Source organism: Rhea americana, unplaced genomic scaffold (genome assembly GCF_003343005.1).
Source record: "Rhea americana isolate MKP2758 unplaced genomic scaffold, rheAme1 scaffold_136, whole genome shotgun sequence".
Classification (NCBI taxonomy): domain Eukaryota; kingdom Metazoa; phylum Chordata; class Aves; order Rheiformes; family Rheidae; genus Rhea; species Rhea americana.
The window spans coordinates 1142961-1165104 of NW_028185439.1; the positions used below are offsets into that span (position 1 = coordinate 1142961).

The following is a 22144-nucleotide window of genomic DNA, read 5'->3' on the forward strand; positions in this document are numbered from 1 at the left end:
ACACCTATGGATTAGTTTTAAGTAAGGAGCACCTGATTTAACTGTGGACTCAAATGCTGATTTTCAGTGATAGAGGAGAGACGTAGCTGGGCCTTTTTATCTACAGTTTTTGATTAGCATTTTGTACTTCAGCAGCAGCAGCATCTTGAAGTTTAAATTAGTTCGAAGAAGATTTTCTAATTTACCCAAAATGTGGAATATTTGAGATAACAGAATGAAACCCTATAGGTCGTGTGTTTTCCAGTAGCAGTAAAGTCAGTTCTGCTTACTTAAGCTAATATTCTTTTTAATGCTCTTCCTGTGTCTTGCACTAAGTCTGAGAATAAGATCAAGAAGAGAGAGCCTCTTCAGTGACTTGCATGTATTTTCACCAAAGTTATTGGTTAGGAGAGAGCAGGCAAGTGGTAACAACCAATCTATGCTGAAAAATACTGTTGAAAAACAGAGGTTGACTGAAACACATTACCTATTTCTGTTGTCTCTTTTTAAGAGCGTGAGATGATTAAGGATATGTTGCTTGACAAAAGTTAATCACAGTGTTTAGATAAGAAATTACTAGTGGATTACAGAATGGCAGATGTAAAGCTGTACAGTCAGATAACTGGAAACATTCATTACAGTGTAGTTTTGTCCAGTTTAGAAAGCTCAGAGGAGTCTTTCAGACTCTGGAAATGCTAACAGACCTCATCAGGCCCAACAGAAATCATCACGTATTCAGAGACTTAATGTGTTTTACTAAACTCCAGGAATAAGTCTGTATGGCTAGTTCAGGTGAAAATTTTTTATGTTTATTAGAAAAGAAATGAACAAATTACAGGAAGTAGTTTGCATTTCCAGTCAATAAGATGCTTTGCTTCTTTGTTCAACAGAGTATATCTCTCTAAAAGCCAACAAACTAAATTAAAACTTTTTTCAGTGTGAATCAGTTGCCTCCTTCTTCAAATAAATCATAAATCTRATTGTGTCTAAATTGACTTAGTTTTTCATTATGTTTTCATTTTTTAATCTTTGTATTGTATTGTTCATTTTTGTACAGTCTTTTTTTTAAGCCATCTTTCATAGTACACCCCTGCTGCTCTAAGCATTTTGAAGTGGGAGGTCACTGCGGATGCTTGCACTAAACAGTCTTGGTGTGCTTGGTTGTACTTGTGAATCGTGAGGTGCCTGCGTATTTCCACTGTAGACATAGCTCCCTCCTCCCCTCATCTTTGAATATGCACTACCTGCTTAGCCATTGAAAGATGTGACTTTGAGGCTCCAAAGCAGTGATCTGCAAAAGATGCACATTAGCATTCTGCTAGACAGTCCGGCAAGGTCACCCAAGGTAAGCTGCCAGCTGTCCAGTTTACCAAAGCTCAATACAATGGAAGTGAGTGAAAATGTTTGTGTTATTTGGTGTACTAGACTGTTGATGGAGGACAGGTGCATTAACCTGAGCAAACGTTGCAGCAACAGTGTTTGATACTGAAATATTTTCTTAAATAGTCTAAAGACTCGATTACTTAGCTGAAGAAATGGATACCATAAAGGAGACACTGTAAGGAAGTTCCCTGGAATGTTTCTACTTTTGAACATTTGCTACTCTTGTTTGTGACTAACAGTATGATTGAATATATTTATAGGTTAATCTTGCATTTCCTTTTTAAAAAATAAGAAAAGAATTGACTGGTATGTTTATGGGGGGAGAGCAGAGCTAACTATGTTCTCTCCTTTTCAAGCAATGGCATTTTCAATGTACATTGGTACTCCTACTGGTTGAACATACCCAATCTTAGGAATATGTAAGCTAGGACTTAGCAGATTGATCAAGTACCTGGCATTAATCCAAGGTCTAATTCTTAATCTTCTGTAGTATAGATATGGTAGATAAATTTCTCAATGGCCAATTTTAAAAACTATTCACTCAAACCCGTCATAGCCCATTTCACTCTCTCTTTAATAGGGTACCTAATAACTTTTTCTGATGTGGTGCATAAAGCTCTGGTATTTTGTTTTCTTTTTATTGCCAGATGCAAACACATTCATGTATTTACAGTCAATAAAGCTATCAGTGCTATACATGGATTTGGATTAATAATTTCAACCTTTTACTCTGGGGTGCCTGGTTTAGGCCACTGTTGCATGTTTTTGTATCCTTTGGTCACATACTGGTTGTCAGAGCAGCCGCAGTATTTCTGACTTCAAGTCACTCTTGGAAGCGGGACAATCCATTACTTCATTTTCATTTATACTATTCACACTTTATCTGTTAAACAAACAAGGCTGCAGTTCAGGAGCAGTGTGAGTTACGTACATCAGCAGCTAATAAAGATGAAGGTAATCCCAAAGTCCCTTCTTCTTTAATGTCTCTTTTTCTGATATCCTGTTCTCTTTGCCTTGTTAACGCTCTGATTTTGTGTGGTTTCTGAGGGAGATGATTATATATTAGAACTTATCTTCAAGGAACAATACTTTCAGAGAGGTGCAGTATTACCTATGCATGGACCATATGCAGGAAAAAATGTGTGGGCTGTTTGAGACGGCAAATCTAGAGACTGTGTAGGAAGGAAGAAATACCGTTCTTAATCACAGTAATACATAGAATTACTGAATGTCTACATTTGCCCAGGGAACCAAGTTTTATAGTTGAGTGCTATAGTTTGTCCTGTTTATTAAGACCTTTTTGTCTTTCTGTATCCTAACTGACCATTTCTGCTGTAAGCAAACCAGTTAATGATTACATGCTGCTCTTTTTTCTCTCCTGTATTTTTGCCATACTTGCATCCATCCCCTAAACCCACTGCAGCTATTCTGTGTAGCAGACCATAGGTTGGATTAACACTCGTGGCAAAACATGACACCTCTTGATAATAGGGATTTCTATTTCTTTAGTATGTATTGACTCTCTCAGGATTTTCCTCATAGAATAGTATGTAAATATAAATAACAAATAAGATTTTTCACTAAATATCTTGACACATTTTGCTGGATTTACATTCATTTTCCACAGTTTCTGTTTCTTGCTTCCTTTCCTCCATCTAAGAGCAGTCACAGTGGCAATATAAAAATAACTTTCAAATTGAATTTTTCAAGATTCTCTTCCTCTGTTTTTTTCTTACTGCTTCCCACTTCCCTTATGATTTCTTGTCTCTTTCTAGTCTTCTCCCTAAAAATTAAGATCTCCTTATGCTTTGCATTACCAGCTGTCAGGCGTGCTGCAGTATGTGCTGATACGCCAGTGTGTTAGCTTGCTTTGGCACTGTTGGCAGCGCTCTGCTGTCATGCTCGATTGAGACAGAAAGGACCATTTCCTACTGGAAAATTAATTCATGAAAAATGACTTTTGGTTTTGTAATAGAATTGTTTTGAAAGAAATTAAACACAGAAACAAGTTTGCATTACAATAAATTAGTTCTTAATTTTATAAAAGCTTAAGTGTCAGATATGGTGAGGCCAACTATTTTGTGAAATTACAGCCTCAGATTGCATCAGATGTTACCTGCGCACAGATTCCATCAACTGAGATGATTTTTTGATTTTGTTTTTTTTTCCCCCGATGTAACTTTTTGTGTAAAAGTGAATGTAACCCCAGGCATCTGGGAATTATCTTTGGAGAGAGAGAGTAGCAGCCAACTTAATTGCATCCTTCTGTGAAAGGGAGAAGCAAGGTCAGGATGATGGTAGTAGAGATGATCTTTCTCTTGACCTGTTCTCTTCCTCCACCCTGCAAAGTAGAATATCCTTTTCTATATTTTTCTCCTTTCTAGTTTTGTGGTCTTTCTGTCCTTTTTGCTTTCTTTAGAAGAGGGTTTGCTTTTACAGAATATGCTTCTAATCTTGAAGGCCCAATGTAGTGGACTAGTAATCTTAAGACTGTTGTAAAATGTGGTATTAGTTTTGCTGTAAGTCCTCACATAATTCTTTCTAGTCTTTACTGACTACCTTAATTATGGCTTTTTCTTTGATCCACCTAGTAAGCTGACCAAACTAACCAATCTGTTAATATGGAGTATGAGCTGCTTCTGTAATTCTGAATTAAACAGACTTATGCACTGCCTTGCAATCATCTCTGGTTTTTAATTGTTAGCATGGTCCCTGATGTGTTCAAGTTAATGATTTGTTCCAGATATATCCTCATCCAGTTGAGGGGGCTCATCCACAGGAGAGAAGTCTCTTTTTGTAGTCTTCACAGGTAATACATCACTGAGTACATACCAGAAGTTCAAGGCATTTAAGCAAAAACTTTGAGAGAATAATTTTGAACTTTACCTCCAAAATACCTCTGCGTGTGTGCACATAAATACACACACACACACACACACACACACACATATAAACAGTGTAGTTTGATCTGATTTTTTTCAGAAGATAGTTTAAACAAATCTACAAAATAATCTTTCTTGATCTTGAAAGATTCCTGTCAGCCTGAATTTGTTTTAAATCTAAGTACTTGAAAAGAAATACTTATGCTATTCTCACATTYCTTTTTCTTTAATAATACTTCCTAAGGCTCAAAGTAGTCTTGATATTTTTTCTCTATCTTACTCCTCTGACATTTTAAGAAAGGTCTTTTTATATGATTGACCAAGGAAGATGTTCGACTATGCAAAGGATTGCTGACTCTGTCTAGATAAAGAGCATTGCCAGATATCCCAAGTCCTTGATAGAAAAGGCAAGCATTTCTTTTCTTGCTAATGTTCAGTTAATAGTAACTTTAGGTGTTGCAAGTATTTCATTTGGAGATCTGAGGTAAAATTTCTTTTTTTTTTTCCCAGGTTTGCAGTGGAAACTGTGGAGATAGTGTTTGAGATTTGGATGAATATTTTGTCCTGTATACAGTGGTTTTATATATAGAACTGTGACTAAAAATGAGTTTATGTATCTGGTATCCATAAATTAAGGTGCTGTGTCAGCTAGCAGCATCCCAACAGAACAGAGGTGACCTCAAATTTGCACAGACTGTGGATAGCTAAATAAACAGTGATGTGCTTGCCAGTCAGGAATCATACCTCCAAAAATAATGCAAATTAATAGAGAAATAAGTAGAAACATTCATTCTGCACACCACAGCTGAATTAATATGAATATTTGTGAGCTGGTGCAAGGTTTATTATTAAAGTGATGCTATATTGCGAGGTACCTGCCTGTGATGAACAAAGCCAAGAAGCAACTTTCATAGCTAAGAGGCTTATTTAGTATACTGATCCTGGTGCTTAACTGTGCCTTCGAAGGCACGTTTATTTTCTGCTTGCATTCTACCTTTCCTTGCCTARTGCATGTGAGAGAATGAATTAGTAAGGGAACAGAACAAGTAGGTCTATATTTCTGTTGTATGAGATTGTCTTTTCTTCTTGATTGGGAGAATCCTTGACTATGAAGTCATTTTAAGCTCTGATGCTTGTGTGTGAACATTAACAGCAGTATATTAATGCTCTGTTCTCTCCATGTTACATGTGTAGTTGGTATATATATAAGAAAAATTGATGGGATTTAAAAAGAATTAATGCTACCACTAGTTATCAGCATTTTACTCAGCAGTGGAGAACTTGAAAGCTTTTCAAACATCTGAGAAAGACCTGAACACTTCGTGAAAAGCCACTCAATTGTGAATTGTCCTGCAGAAAACACTAAACAGTTGGAAAGGCTTTTTGAAATGGATAATAATTTTTCCTGATATTTCCACAGAGTGCACTAAAATAATTACTCCTTCAGTTGTCACTTCCTTGGARTACAGATCATAGTTACTGGAGTTTGGGAAGTAACTAACATGCTGYGAGTGCTGATTCTTCATTGGTGCAGTAGCCCTCTCTCTTGAAATCRCTTGAAGTAGATCAGCTGTTTCAGTAGATCAGCTTCAGTGATTCAGAGCTTGCTTACTTTTTTTTTCTTAAGCACATTAAAAAGTTCTAGAGGAGTTGTGGCTGTGATCTCTGAAATGTTGCCAGATTTCTTTGATTCTGCTCTAATTATTTCTTATAAAGTAAGTCTTCAATACTTCCTTATACTCTATTCTTTACAAGTTTGTGGGTATTCTTCTTTACTCAAGCTCTTACTTGGAGCTAAAAGCACTGCAAACAACAACAGAAAGCCAGAGCTGGAGGAAGGAAAAGATGTACATTTACTGTCCTCTCTTTTGCATCAGCGTGTTGACTCCCACTACAGAGACTAACCTTGTAGTCGTTGGCTCTTACCTGACAGCCTGTTCGCAGGTCAATTAACCATCCACGGATGGATCTATTTTGACTAGAACAGGTGTAAATTAGTCAAATCTGGAAAATGTGTGTCTTGCCCACTATGGACATAATTCTGCTTGAACTCTGGGGAAAGGCCTTGTTTTGATAGAGAGACTTTTTTTCCCTTCCTTTCTTCTCATATTACTGAAACTCTTAGATTTAGACCTCTGTAGTACAAGGATTGAGGAATGATTGATGAAAACTTTGAATTRTACTTTGAAAATGTAGCACATGCTGTGCATTTTCAATAGAAGAAAGCAGTATACTTGAAAGCTTTAAAAYGTATTTTCATTTTAACTTGCTGTCACTTAAATAGTCTTTGAAGAGATGGCTTTTGGATTCTGGATTTTCRTAACTACAGTGTGTTCTAAGGGAAATGATGCATTTTGTTTTCAAAGCATTGTGCTGCTGCTATTCAAACCAGTACTTTGGCTTGTTTGAAAACAGTAGGAGACATTGCTCCACTGACAAGTGTGCAAGTGTTTGTGCTGTTTTAACTTACAATTCAGCTGAGCACCAATGGGCTCTTGCAGCAAAAATGAAAATCAGAGTGAATAATCCCTCTCACCTTTTGAGATGTTCCTAGTTGCATTATATTAGCAGGATAAGAAGCTTGTAGTGTTAACAGTGCAAAATCAACTCTGTAAAGTCAGAAGACTTCTTTCTGTGAGGATTTCAATCCAGCATCTTTCATCAGCTCTCTGTTCATCTGAAACTWAATTAAAAGATTTTCTTGGGTTTCTGCTACTAAATTTGTGTTTTACATGTCTTAGATGAGGGAAAGAATCTACAGTAGTACACACATTTCTGCTTAATAGCTTACTGCTCTTAACTATGTAAGAAAAATATTTTATTAAGGACTTAAAATACGCTTTCATTTCTCTTTAAGCAAAATAATCCCTTAGATACATACTTTTAACAGCAATGTACCTGGAACCTTTAAATTTCAGTAATTTAACTTGGTAAACATTGTGAGAACTTTCTTAATTGTTAACTTCATTTTTTCCTAGGCCTCCAAAGGATGAGTTGGCAGCAGAACCACTGAAGTATGCTGAACAACTTCCTGTGGCTCAGATAATACACCAGGTATGCCTTTCTATTTTAAGGATTTTCTTTGAGGATAAACAACATCTGTAATGTGCTTTTCTAGGTCATAGAGAATCAATGTGCTTATGCTGGAAGTATGTAAAAACAACATATTCTTGTTCAGATGACAACTATTAAATTTTAAAAGTGTTATTCAGAACTCAGCAATGAAAAGATGCTTGCAATATGACACAGTTCTCACTTCAGAGGTTGCTRTTAAAATTGTATGTGTCTACTGATTTAAAAGAAAAAAAAACATGAATTTCTTCTAATTTGCATCTTGATCCAAATCATATTCCCACTCCTGAAAACACGACTGAACTGTAGCATCATTATTATGATATAATTGTCATGAAGAGTTGAGCAGGGCAAACGATCTCCCTTCCCAATATAATTCCAAAGGAAATGTTAGCAGTATTTCTGTCTCCAGCTGCAGCAGTGTCCTTGTACTTTCTACTTTGTATAGGGTTTTTTGCTTGTTTTTGGTTTTTGCATAATGAAAAACAGAGATCAAGATTTTGGCTAGTTTATACCTTCAAACTGTGTCTTTAAATCAGTGGAATAGCACTTAAATAGATACACCAATGAGGGTTGACATGGACATTTGAGTTGGGATTGAATAGCAGGATACAGTTTTTATTACAGCTTGTCTGATTTTTTTTTTTTTTTAAATCTATGACCAGAAGGGTCAAGAGATCTTTTCTATGAAGATGATTCTGTCTTCTCTTACTCTTTTCTCAGAGTTCAAGGCCCAACAAGCCTAATTTTCAGTCCATCCTATTGGTAGATAAGATGTGAGCAGCCCAGCCTGCATTCCATATGTCTTCCTTCTGCAGCTTGATTCTTATCTGTTAAAGACAGTGGACTTTGCCTGCTTTGTGGAATGAGCCGTGGCCAGTAACAGGCATGAAAGTCTTGAAATTTAGTATCTCCCTTCTGATGATGCTCTTCGAAAAGAAAAGAAAAAAAAAAAAAAAACTGCTCTGTTTCAGTTAATCAGAATTTTCTCAGGAAAATCTATTTTGGGGCTTATTTTTGAGTGCCTGTCCTGCTTCAGGGATTGAGAAAATATAAATTTGCTGAAGTCAAGACTGAAAACTTCATATTACTGTTTTCCTGATTGTATTTTACAATATGGAATATTTCAGGTGATCAGGTTTATTCTGAAAAAGTGGGGAAGATCATGACGATTCACTTTGGGAGACAGAATGATACAGCCTGTTCACTGCCTTGAGACAATAGAAACTTCCAGCTTGAAAAATAGGACTTGATATCAGTCAGGGTAGTAATAAGACAGAGTAGATAATGTTTGATACAGCTGTGGCTTCAGACTTCAAGTTGAACAGTTAAAGATCAACAGGAGCAAAGGAAAGTCTACCAAATGCCAAAGTGGCTTACAAAATCCTATGAGAATCAAGTATTATTGTAAATCTTTCTTTTTCTTTGTCAATCAGTGYTTTTAAGCAGTTGAGTTGCTTGCTGCAGGCAAGATAGTCTTACCTTAAAGGAAACATGAGCTTTATTTTAAAACTTTCAAGTGTGCTGGTCTTTTCTGCAAGATGTAAACACAAGGGATTTTTAAAACTTTTGGCTGAAATCTGCACCTCTGGGAGGAATATCTGATGTGTTCAGAACAGGGAAGATTGGAAATCAGGACCAGTTTGTATGTCAAGAACTCCCTGGTGTTGTCAGAGCTTCAGATGACCCAACAGCCTGCAAATGTCACATTTAAAATTCTGTCTTCATGCCTGACTCTCAGCATAAATGAATTAAACAGCAGAGCAGGCAGCCAGTCAATATGTTCTTAACAGTGAGAGTGAAACAGTTTGTGGGTTGTTTGGAATCAGTAAATAGAAGCTGCACAGGATGGCTCACCTAGARGAAAATCTCAAATAGGAAACAGAATTAACCTTTAAGATGGTCGACCAGACGAAATGTCATAGCAATATTTTTACAGCATTAAGTAAGTAATAACCAAGGAGACTTCATTTGGCTACYGTGTGTTTCATTATAATAGAATATCACGTTCTGGAAAGGCAAAAATGTGGGTTTTTTTAATATACTCTTACCTGCTTGCTGTATCAAATTTACCAATATTGTAGAGTTGTGATTCACATAGAGCAGCTAGGCAGGTGTAATTTAACTGGAAAACTCTATGATGTAGAGGAGCAGAATAAAATGATCATTGTTTAGCTGTCATGTGAGGAAACCAGGCATCATGTCCTAGCTTTGTATGGTGTTGATGCCTTTTTTGAGCCCCACAGGGCTTATGACAGAGCACTGGGACAGGTTGCCYGGAAAGGCTGTGGAGTCTCCTTCTCTGGAGATATTCAGGGCCCACMTGGATGCAACCCTGTCTAACATGCTCTAGGTGACCTTGCTGAGCAGGGAGGTTGGACTMGATGATCTCCAGAGGTCCCTTCCAACCTTACTGATTCTATGATTCTATAATTATAGTCAGCTAAGCATACTCTACACCGGTTGATTAACATTTCTAAGCTCATAATGTGTCATTTTTGAGGGATCTTTGACAACTGGAACACATAATGGAAAGACYGTGTTAAGTTTATATAAACAAACATTTTTTATTCTCAAGATATCAAAAAGCAGTRAATGCTCTTTGTGGTACTAATCTCTGGTGCTTTGTCCAAACAGATAATCACTGTGTTTAATACAGTCCTTTGTCTGTTTTGTACCGAGTGTAAAAATTTTTTTTGTCACCCACTCTGCATTTTACTTCTAGGTAAGATTAAAAGACATCAGTAAGGCTCATAAATGATTCCGATGCGAAAGACAGTTTATATTTGGCAATATATATTTGGAGTACTTAAGTTGGCAAAAACATGTAGAAAAGCACTAGGCAATCTGGTGAATAAACAGAATCAAATCTCAGCTTTCCTTCTTAAATTAAATTATTATACTATATTACAAGCATTTGAGCTGTAATCATGTAGTCTTCAAATGAAAAATATTTAAATAAACTTCTAAATAGCTAAAGTTAAGCTTTAAGAAGAATACCCCCACAAGACATCTTTTTTAATGAGATTCATTGTATATAAAATGCTGCTATGTAGAATGAGTTTATGAATAGTAAGGGCAAAAAAAACAGAGAGAATACTTAAATTCTGCACTTTTGATATGTCTCAAACAGCTCTAGTGAAAGAACAGGGGAAACTGCATTTGAGAAGATTCTATTTTCATTTATCGTAAAGAATATTCATTACTGCACCTTCAATTCAGCACAGTATTTTAATAAAAGTACCAAACTTCAGTGACACTACTCATGCTCTGAATGTTGCTATGTGGTAATATATATTTGCCTAACTGTGATTTAGGATATCGAAGAGAATTAAATTGTAGCAGAGTGACATTAAAGGTGTCTTACTGATGGAGGAATGTTTTATTGAAGAAAGATACGTTTCAGTGGATAAATGCCAGATCTCCTGATGTTGTTATAATTGAAAACAAAATGAACAAATTCAGATCAGAATCAACTTGTATAGTTATTTATTACAGTCCATTGTAAAATAATGAGCAGATAAATTGGCATAATGTTAAAAGAGGGTCAGAAGGACAGTCCTGAGTTGCCCCATCTGGTCCAGTTTCCTCGCACCTTCRACAGAATGGTCGTGCTTTGTGTTTAGTCTTCTAAAACAGCAGCTCTTCTGGGGAAAAAACTGTAGTCATCTAGGTGCCTGGGAGTTTTACCCTTTGTTTCTTCCTCCTAGAAGAAAGACTAGAAGCTTGGTGGTTTGCRTGCATATTTACTACTTGAGTCTTTTAGAGATCCGCTATCCACCCAGCTTGAATTGACTGGATTAATTCCATATGAGCTGGATACGTTTTTACTGAGAGCCTAGAGAGGGATGAAAAATATGGTGATAACTGCAGATTGGCCTAGGGCTGTGTGAGCAGTGAAGCCATTGGTGGCTTATGCTGAGAAACAAATACAGAAAACAGTAAATTGTTAAAACAAAAGCCCTTTGGGGAACACCATATGCAGCTGTTGGAGTCTGTGCAGAAGCTAAGAGCTGAAGAGGAGCCACTATTCACAGGGGGCAAATTGTCAGCCACCTACCCAACACGTCAACTCTTTGGTGTGAACATCGTGTTCCCGTAGGTCTGTTGTGCTAGTCTATACTGGACCAGAAGGGCTTGAAGTTCTGATTTGTGTGTGTTTGTATCTTTATAAACAAGAATTGCTATCTACTTGGTATCCTCATCCTACCAAGTAAGTAAATTTTAGATTATATGCTACTAAGTAGTGAGATTTTGTTTTAGGGACATCACTTCACCCAATCTGTTGATGACAACCTTGTAGATAAAAAGACTGATGGAAGAAGCTCTCCTACCTGAATGTACAAGCCAGCAATAGTAAAAGCTACTGCTTTCCTATGAAAAGATCTTACCTTCGCAGATGCTACTTTAAATGGATAGAGCTGACACTCATGTTTCCTCTACAAAGAGATCTTTTAACCAACCCAGATTTACTAGACAGGTCTGCTCTTGCACAGGAAGACTCACTTTCTTTCRTCCTTCTGTAGAACCTGGGTTCCACTACAGACAGAATTATATACGCAGAGCTTTCTTACAAACAGTTTTCTAATATAAACTTCCCATTGGTTGGTTTTTAATCAAGTTGGATAAAACTCCTCTTGCTAAGAAATATTAAATTATTGTTCTTCAGCTTTTTTGTATGTTTGTTTTCTAGAGGAGTAGGACAGGACATGAACCTTACATAAATGGACACATATTTGCCAGTTTGACCATGTCAGTGTTCACTGTATGTGTTTCCTGGAAAACCACTGCAAACAATGCAATCTAATGAAGAATATTTGTTTAGTAAAGTGAAACTGAAGTAGTAGATAACTTATCATGCATTTGCAGTTCACATTCATTTAACAGACATTAACTTGAATTTAAAAAGCTTAGCTTTTCTTGCATAATCTAAGTATGAAATTAAGGTACTGATTTTTACTGATAAAAGATCTTTAAAATTTTTTAAGAAATACTGTTTCTGTCTGCTTTGTTAGGCAATGACAAGCAGTTGAGCTAGAATACATTTGTTTGCACATTATTAGGCTCATTTCACTTTAATCTGTTGAAAATGCAATGTGATTAGCATTTTAGAGATGTTATTTGTGTTTTATAAAAGCCATTAGGGGTGCTTTAATCAAGCATGGAGGGTGCTTAATAGCACAAAGGTATTACAGGTTTTTATGTTTGATGCAGACAGTAATATTATTTCATGGACAATAATTTATTAAAAGTTTTAAAGTACTTTAGTAAGTTTACTTGCTTTTTATTGTATCCTTATAGGCTAAGAGATTCAGAAGCATGGGTGATATACTGATGTGTTAGGTTGGACATGTAAAGTTTTAGACGCAGCCATCTATATATTCTTTGAAAATCMATTCCTTTAGACGAGTTTTAAAGATAGCTTTAAGTTGTAGCTTGCATTTTAAAACTCTTTCAGAGGATTCAGCTGGATGGTGTCATAGATAAAATATGACACTTCATCTTGTGGGTTCAAGAATTGCTGCATCTGGTAGGACAGCGGTCCTTTCAGAAATATCTCTATGAAAACTGAAAATTTTCAGGATGGCTAAAAACGTTGTGTTTCATATCAAAGATTAGAAAATACTCCCACTTTAAAATTCAATATTTTATTTTAACATAAAATATAATATATGGTTGCCCTGCACAGAGAAACAGTGGTTCCATTTCAGTAGACAGGTGAAAGCCTTGTTTCATATCATCTTGCACTAGGATTCTTGCCTGGCTCAGGTTTTACTTCTGCAATTTTGAGCAACACTAGCAACAAAGACAACATTGTCCTCTTACTGCTGCTATTTGTTATGGCAAAAAGAAGTTTATGAAAGAACAGCAGCCTGTTCTGCCAGTGTTCCTATTTATTTTAGATTGCAGGTGAGGAAATTTTTCTGATGCATGTCACAAAAATCTGTTGACTTCTTTCTCAGTGATTGACCTGAAGCTCCTTTGGGGCTAGGCAATCTGATTATACTCATGTGCAAAAACACGTGTGTTGTACAGCTTTTGCTGAAATAGGCTTTCTTCATCTAGGGCATTTGGGGTGCCTTGAAGATTTGTTTTTTGAGGCGGTGATTCCTTCTCTTTTTTGCATTAAGCATATATTTGTGCACTGTAAAATAGAGGTGGTTTGCCTATGTTTTATAACTCTAGTGGAAATAGTCTCAAGTGGAATCCTGACCGGATGTTATCCAACACAAAAGAGCATGATTCTCTTCCCAGATTAGAATCAGTATGTGGATTTAATTTCTCTCACTGTTGCATTTGGTTAAAAAAAAAAAAMACTTATTTTTGTTTGTCTTCCTTCAATTACTATGCTCTTTTGTAGAAAACTCTGTGCTCAGAAGGATCGAAACAAACTTTTTGTCAAGAGCTAATAATGCACGTTTTGCCGGCTACCAAAACAAATATATCATAGAGCAGCAAGGATGTTCCTGCTGACACTGTGTGCAACCTAGTGTATATAGCTGCTTTGAAATTCATACCCTAACATTTCTTCCAATGGTAGAGTTGAGTAAAAAAAAATTGAGCAAGTGTCTTGCTGTGCATATGTGAGTGCATTCAACATGTGTACCTTTGAATCTAGAGAATGAGTACTTATTTATTTTGATAGTGTCATGTTCTATAGAATACTCCTTTGTTTCTCTGTCTCATTTCAGGAAATCACCAAACACATTCTGGACTTGGTTGTAACCGTTACCGATCTTTTAATGGCAAAGCATTAAACCAGAAATATTTTCAGGTAGTTTTTCATCCAGTTAATCACTGTAGAGTATCAGTGATGATGAACAGCTCCCTCGCATTTAATCCTGTAGTCCATACAAAAGACAATGTTGGCTCTTTGTTTCTCCTACGCAGATTAAATAGCCCAACAGAGTAATGAGATCTCATTAGCAAAGTTGTAATATTCCTGAAATAGAGTATACTTCTGAGTGTAGCCTAAGTATTTTTGTAAAAGATTGAAGTTAAACTATAAATTCACTTTATTTGATCTGCAATTGTTTTCTGGTCAGTTTTTCTTTATCACAGAATACAATAATATGGAGTTAGCATAAATTAATGATGATCTGTTTTGTACATGCAAGGCACAGCTGCCTTTGTTTTGTTATGTTTTCCATATAAGCGTAAGAGAAACCCTTATCCTCTGGAAGAAGATACTGAGTAAAGTGGTTTCTTTTCTTCCATCTTTACATAAAGAAATGTGGGTAATCACTTGCTGCCTATCCAGAATCTTTATTACAGTGTTTCTTAACCATGGGCAAGGTAATGCTACTTTATCTCTGTTAGGTTTAAATGCTAGATAGAAACTCTTCATCTTCAAGACACAATAAACATAAGTATTTCAGAAATATCATTTAGAATTATTTTCTTTTAGATGCTGCTTCCCAAATCTTAAAAATATACCAGTAATTATGAGGAGCTCTAGTTTCTGGAAGGGTAGACTACCAGAATATTCATGCATGGAGACTACTTCTTCTGTGTCTGCATGCAACACTGCTTGCCAGAGCCAGAAAAAAAATATTAGCGCTTTTTGTTGCTGACCAAGCATTATGGGGAAGTGAATGTAGTATTAAATTCTTCCAATTATAGCTGAATACGATGCATGAAATAACTAAACACATTGAAAGTTAGCTTTCATGAGGTCCCCAGTCAATTCTAGGGTTCTTATTTTAGTTATTTCTTGGTAGAAATACAGCACTGAGCAGGTTCTATAATGGATAACTTTGCCATGTCTTATGCCAGCTACCCAGAGAAACTGGAGGCTGAGGATGATAGTTCTTTCTTGCCAGAAATGGTGTATGCACATTCTGTCCTTTATTCCCAATCCATGCAGTAAACTTATAACTTTACCTCCTTCCTTGCATTTTTTAAAGTAGAAATCCAGTATATTTTAAAAGCAATAAAACAATTTTCTGTGTAATCCTTTCTATCAGTCAAATGTGTATATCTGCRCAGATAAAACACTGCATAGCTCTGTTAAGAATGTTTAGTTGAACAGCTATCTAGATGGTCTGTTTGGTGCAAATACTTTAGCTTTGCTGGGTGTCCGTAGGTTCCAGTCTCTCTGGTGTCATGTTTTGGAACGTGTATTTGTCACCACTTTCAAGAAGCGGCAGCCACCAGTGGGATTGCATGCCTAAACCATGCTTCCTCCACAAAGATACTGTAGTAGTATACACGCTGCCGTTGCAGAGCTCCAGCTTTGTGGTTCTGCTGTCTTGCTGGTTACCTCTTCAGGGAGATGCGATTGCTAAAATGGAGGCAATTTATGCAGCATGATAAGCCACTGTCTCTTAGGCTGTAGTGATCTTGCAGCTAGGACAAAGAAGCCTAGGAAGCAACTGTTCTCTCTTCCCAATTAGTGTCMTTTTATTTCCATGGTCTGTGAAAATCCTTGTATTTTAAAATTGGCATTATATCTTCATTCTTGTCAGTGGTGGGATGGAGTCAATTTGAGAATCTGCTTGGASTAATCTTGGTAGGGGTCCAGCAGGCCACCTTACCTTCCCCACCTTCCTAATACACATCCCTGCTCTCTTTTCTACACTGATGTTAAGCACAGCAGGGAGCTGAAAACTACTGCTACCAAAAAAGTCATCCTGATCAGCTTAAGCTGGCTGAAAGTGTGACTACAGAATTGCTAATGCCAACCAAAATTGGTGATATAAGTCAAAATTGATAAGATACATGTAAATTCCCTAAATTTCTGTTTATATTTGTCATAAGCAGGTGAGAGAGAATGAAAATAATTGTTATTATGGAAAGTTGAAATAAATTTGAGGCTTTTGTTCATATTGTGGGAGTGTTCAATTTGCCATGAGAGTACTGATAGTATCAGGCATTATATGTGAATGTAGTATCATCCATTTAATGCATTGGGCTTAAGAGATATCAGTTTCATATCCACAAGCACGTAGAATTGTCAGATGTACTATTTAAAAATATATTAAAAGATTCCCAGGTGCTAAAGGAGCTATAATTCATACAGGTTCCATGTTGGAGTTGCAGCTTCTTTAAGAGGCAATTCCTGTAATCATTTCTTTTTAATAAGCACTGTCTAGGATGTAAAATGAAGGAGGAAGGAAGTGACTGCAACATGTCAGGTTTACAGGGCACTCTAGATCTGTGTAATTTACTCTTCTATGCACTTCAGATAGATGCATTTGAAGGGTCACTAGACAACCATGAACTCTAAGGGTTATTGTATTTCATATATTCAGAAAAATAATGATGGGTTTTACAGCTGAATCAGCTATGTGTTGCAAGATCCCATATGCACAAAGCTTTCAGTGTATGCTCTTGGTTTTCATATGTCTTCGTTTTAGCTTTGAACTTGATCATACCATGATCCCTTTGGTTGTGTTTTATGACCTGCTCACAGGTGTGATTTTAAAACTCTGGTTATTGTTTCTCCTCTGCTGTAGCTGTGATCAGAGTTTTACTCTGATCGGAGATAGGTTCAAAAATGCTTACAGCATTAAGTGAACTTCACTTGGCAAAAACCAAAGCAAGACTAACAAGGAGAGATTCCTATTTGTAGACTAAGGCCATAAAGGACTGTTATGTTAAACTATTCTGACTTTCTGCACAGAGTACCTAGATACTTTGCTTATGTTCTCTGTTCTTAGTACCGTACTGAAATTGGGAAAGATGCCTAGAAAAACTGATTAAGTAGAGGTTGGTAGAAGTTCAGTCAAAATACCATAATTATAGGGGGAATGAAAACTGGGGGAGCTGCTACTGCACGTTAGTAGCTGTGGTGGTTATGGAAAGCGTGCACGGTGTTGCAGCGGGTAGGGAGGAAACAAATATGTGGCGTTCCAGGCATCACCGTTGCTGGCGGCATGTGAATTCTTGCACGGTGCTACAGCTCAAGTGTCAAGAGCTATCTGTGTTGGGCAGCTGATACTAAAACTGTTCCTGTAGGTGCTAACATAGGGAGGTTATTTTTAAGTGAGCTTTTTTATTTGAGACTCTTTGCACTCCTTTGTGGCTATAATAAGCTTAGCTAAGGTCGGAGCATTTTTGCTAGAATTCTCTCTCCAGCCGTTTTCACTCTCAGCATTGTCGTCCTTGTCTATTAAGCATAAAATTTTCATCTTTCTTTGGTTCTGTGAGACTTTTTGTGGTATGTTGGTCTGCACTCATTTGCATTTGTCATTTTTAAGCCTGGATTCTTAGATGTTTTGAGCCGTTTTGGATTTGTCTGCGCTGGGTCCCATTTATTTACTCTTCCTTCAGATACTGGAAAAGTGAATACTATTTAGGTCACTGTGGTGAGTTGTCTTCAGTGGGGATAACTGAATAGGTTTTCAGTGCATAATGATATGCAAATAATATACTTCTGACTCACATGGGAATAGCCTAAATATATGCACAAGCTGTCTCTGACCTTAAAAGGTTYGTTGGCATTATAATACACCATGTGCTGCTCTAGCATCGTATCTGATGTACAAATATATCAAATGTGGTTGAGGGCAAAGAAATTTATGAAATAAATTACTACAACTCTGCGAATGTAGTGTGTGATCCGTGTATCGTAGTGTCTATGGAAAAGTATATCAGTGGTTCATTTGATTTACTTTTGKAATGTAAGCAGTAAGTATGATATTAGTCACTTTTAATAAAACAGAAGAAGGTTAATGCCTTGCTTAGAACCCACTCATTCATTACTCCGGTAGAGTTTTTTTCATGCATGGAGGGTGAAAATGAAACTGGAAAACATAGTAAGATGATAAATAACTTATTCAGTTAGGCTCTGTTTTTTATGTTTATAATGTTCACAAGGAAAAATACCTTTTAAAAACTATGCTTCTTTTTAGTTTATTTTTATTACAAATTCTAGGGCAATTTAGGAAACAGATGCTGTATTTAAAAAAGCTTTTCTTTAGTGAAGCTTCCTGTGCAAGAGAATGCATTCTTTCTAAAAGTTCATTTCACTTAAATTAACTTGTATTTCCACTGAGAATGGCTTATATTAAGTACAAAGGGAGGCTTAGTGGTTTAGAGTTCTATCAAATAAACTGCATAAGTAAAAAGAGAAGATGCCAGCGTTATGTTCTTGTACTTTAAAGTATTGTGTTCCCTCTCATGGGAACTTGAGATTAGAGAAATTATAAAGGCTTTGCATAAAAACAGAGAGTTAGAATTAATTTTTGCTTCARCAGGGAAGTGTCAAAAGCCCATTACGGTAATTTTTCAATTTTGTCTTAACTATTCACACATTTTAAAACAGTTGTACAATTGAGTGGAGGCATAATTGATGTGTTATGTTTTTTCTCTCCCCCCCCCTTTTTTTTTCCTTGGGCCATCATAAAACATAGCTTAGGTACACTTAGGGGCTTGGGAAAAGTAGGTGTACTAATTAAGTAGTTGACATTTTTCATATCATAGTGAGAAAATTTGCTTAATGGAGTGAAATAGTATTCTAAGACTGGTTCCCCTATTTGCAATTACATCCAAATACCAGATATCAATATTGGGTGGAGACAGTTAAACTATRAAGGTATCAGTGAGAGAGTGTAATTCCTAGCATTAGAATTTTGGGATTGTRAAAACTATCATCTTGACTATTATTTAAGTGAACTGCAGCAGTAAAAGACTACATGAAAAAAGTTACTGTAGTAACTTTATTTATTGTCTTTTAATATAAATACTGATCTTTTTAAAGACTCTGAAAATATCATTAATGCTACATTTATTTCCTTGTTACTCTTTATTGAATTAACACATAGTAAATCTCATCTATATCATGAGAGCCTATGGAATGGTAGGATAGCAGTTTAAAATTACACTTAATCTGAACAGAAGTTTTAGAACTTCCCTAATGAAAGGAAAACTGTGATTTGTGAATAACTTTAAATGATAAATTAATTCATTTTTCTTTTAGTAAATAATGATATTTAACAAAAGAAATACTATTCCAGAGTGGGGGTTTTTTTGATGATCAGTTTAACTGTTCTAGTGGATGGAACAACTTTGATGGAAAACACTTTGAAGTGGTAATGAAACCTATTGGCAAGTGTGAAGTATAAAATACTCTAAATGTTTGTTAATAAACAAGATTTGTTGTTGTATATGCAGAAAAAAAAAGCTATCTTTCCTATCTCTGAGCTAATTTTTCTGCAAAAGGTGGTTAGGCTGTGAATATCAGGAAGAGCAGCAGCCATTGGCGTCTCCTGAAAGGATGCACAACTTGGTCAGAATTTCTCTGGCCTGTCTGTGGTAGAAACTGGTGCAAAGGCAGAGATCTGTTTTTTGTGTCCCTGGAATAGTAACGTCTGGAATAAAACAAGTGCCCGCACACAGTATGTGTGTGCGTGATGTGGAGGGAAAGCGCATATGCTGAGCTATTCAGACAAAGGGCAAAGTATTTATTAGTTTTTCYTCCTTATATCATTAGTCGATCCTGATTGCACCGGCCATTGGCACAATGCGAGCGTGCACATGTGTGGAAACACTTGGGCTTAATTTGAGTAAATGACCGAAATTCTTTGACTCAATTTGTGTTACCTCTCACTAAATGTATGCAGGTTCAGGACCTCTTTATGAAAGCCTGATTACTGAAATATGCTATAGGAGGCTATCCAAGGTGCAAGATTTAATTTCAGTTTTCTGATGTCAGTTCAGTGCTTGTGGAGTTTTTATTAATCGTTACCTTTTTCCATTGTTTACAAGCACGAGAGCTTCTCTGATAGACCATGTTTATTTAAAAAGCATTTCAGTGAGTAGTAAAATTAACAGTAACAATTTTGTTAGGTTTTTTCTTCTAGCTACTGTATTTGTTCTTCTGAACATAYACAGAATGACAAGTTGTGGTTACCAATAAGCTCACATTGACAGAATATAAATGTTACCAATCGACACATTTTGCAGGGCTGTGGTGGCAGATACCTTGCTCAACACTTTTCTTCACGTGGCAACACTGTTAGCTCCAAATATGTTCTCGCATTTATCCCACTTAACCATGTAAACTTCRTGAGGTGCTGTGGGTGATTTTTGTGTTACGTTAATTATATTTTGTTTACCCTCCAGTAGCGCGCTGTGAGGAGCGCGGCAGTGTGACTCCCGGGCTCTTGACAGGACTGATGAATGGCTGGAGATAGAGATATTGGCAGGCTGCTCTCTGGTGCTCTGCCTGGAATTGTTTTACTAAATAATTCAGAGGGTTGAAATTTGATCAAATCATTCCCGTTTTAAGAATGGACGGAAGGAGTAAATGAATAAAGACTCCAGTAATGGAACTGTTGTGTTTGTGTTGTTGCACAGGCAAAACAGCATCCCATCTCACCGTTGCGGTGGTAGTTCTCCGTGGGTGTGGGTGTGCGCTCCAGCTTTGGTGAGCGGTCACTTGTGCACGGACCAGCCCCCGTGGTGGCTGTGGGGCACCCTGCCACAGCCAGCACTCTGCTGCCTTCGCACCCTCCCCAGCCCGCGTGGGACAGTTGTCCCCTGGGACACCGTGTTCCCGGAGCAGTCCAGCTCCGGTGGTTGGGCAGTGTGAATTAGAGCTGGATCATGTATTTTAAGGAGGATTGTATGGAGACAGTTCTCAACACCAAAAGACCAGTTAGAGAGTATTTTGAGCATACTCGTTTATGGCTCGAGATCAGATGATGTCCCCCTTGCATGGGATTGGGTAACCACATAGAAGTACTGTGGTAAGCAAGGTTAGGTTAGATAGTAGGCAGGTGAAGTGCAAGTGGTTTGCTGTTAAATAAAATCTAGGGTTATAGCTTTTTAAAGGACTTAGCCTTTTGGAAAGATGTTGTACGTATTATGTGTGATAGTCTGGAGTGCGTGTGCTCAGCTTAGCATTTTTTTCTTCCRGAAAGATTGTGTGTGTTTAGCTCCATGTAGCATTCCACTGATGAACTGGTGCCAYGTAAATGTCATGTCGGGACACTGAATATTTATGATACCATAAATCTGCCAATCTTTTTTAATGACAGCTGTCTACAAAACCTCTTCGCAGGAATAAATGTGCTTTCTGAGACACCTTTCTCTTTGACACAGCTGACATAACAAAATTGACTTTCTGTAATAACGTGCAACCACAAAATAAGTGGCTAGTTTTGCCACTGCATCCATATTTTTATGATTTGTATTCAAGGCTGTATAGGAGCTAGAATATCCAAAAGTATTAGGTTGATACTTCATAATAGTTCTATCTCCTTTTTTTTTTCCCCTGCTCACGTAGGGAGTATATACCACATAGATGTGGATGAGAGTACTTGTCTAGCGCGTGARCGCAGAACCACTGAGTACAAAAATTCCCTTTAAAAGTGGGGGGAGCAAATGGATCTGTCACTGTAACATTCCGATTTCTCAATGGAAATGTTTTCCAGTAAAAACACAGCCATGTTTGATCGTGCATATTTAAATATGTAGGCACCTTTTCACCTCAGTCCTGCCTTCTTTCCTTCCATCCATTTTTCTTTCTTACCTCTTAAATGTATTGCTGTTCTGGGTTGTGCAAGCAAAATCTGGAGCTCTATTGCTCAAATATATAATGTTGCACAGAGCTCATAGCAAAGGAGAACTTCATAAATTCTAGTTGTAAAGATTCTGGAGACTCCTTATTAAAAAAAAAAAAGAGCAGTAAAAGGTAAGTGAATAGGGAATATTTATTTGGATTGCAGTTTCTTAAAATGTAACTATAGAGATGTTTGATTATATTTTGTAGTCAATATAGCATATTGCGTATAAGATCTAATGCTGTCTAACATCTGTTGTTAATACAGCCTGCCACCTAGAAATAAATGAATAGATACCCATGGGATATCTAAAAAAAA

General features: G+C 36.8%; 1 protein-coding gene across 2 annotated transcripts in view; it reads left to right on the plus strand.

Moving 5' to 3' along the window:
* Positions 1–22144, plus strand: part of PIGK (phosphatidylinositol glycan anchor biosynthesis class K) — a 72569-nt gene that overhangs the window by 41999 nt on the left and 8426 nt on the right. The window contains exons 10-11 of one of the 2 annotated variants that reach the window (XM_085298184.1): positions 7223–7298; positions 14009–14091. In XM_085298184.1, the coding sequence (XP_085154310.1) occupies positions 7223–7298; positions 14009–14074 (142 nt within the window). In that variant the 3' untranslated portion in view covers positions 14075–14091. The remainder of the gene's footprint in view (positions 1–7222; positions 7299–14008; positions 14092–22144) is intronic. The other variant, XM_085298183.1, reaches the window with a different exon arrangement.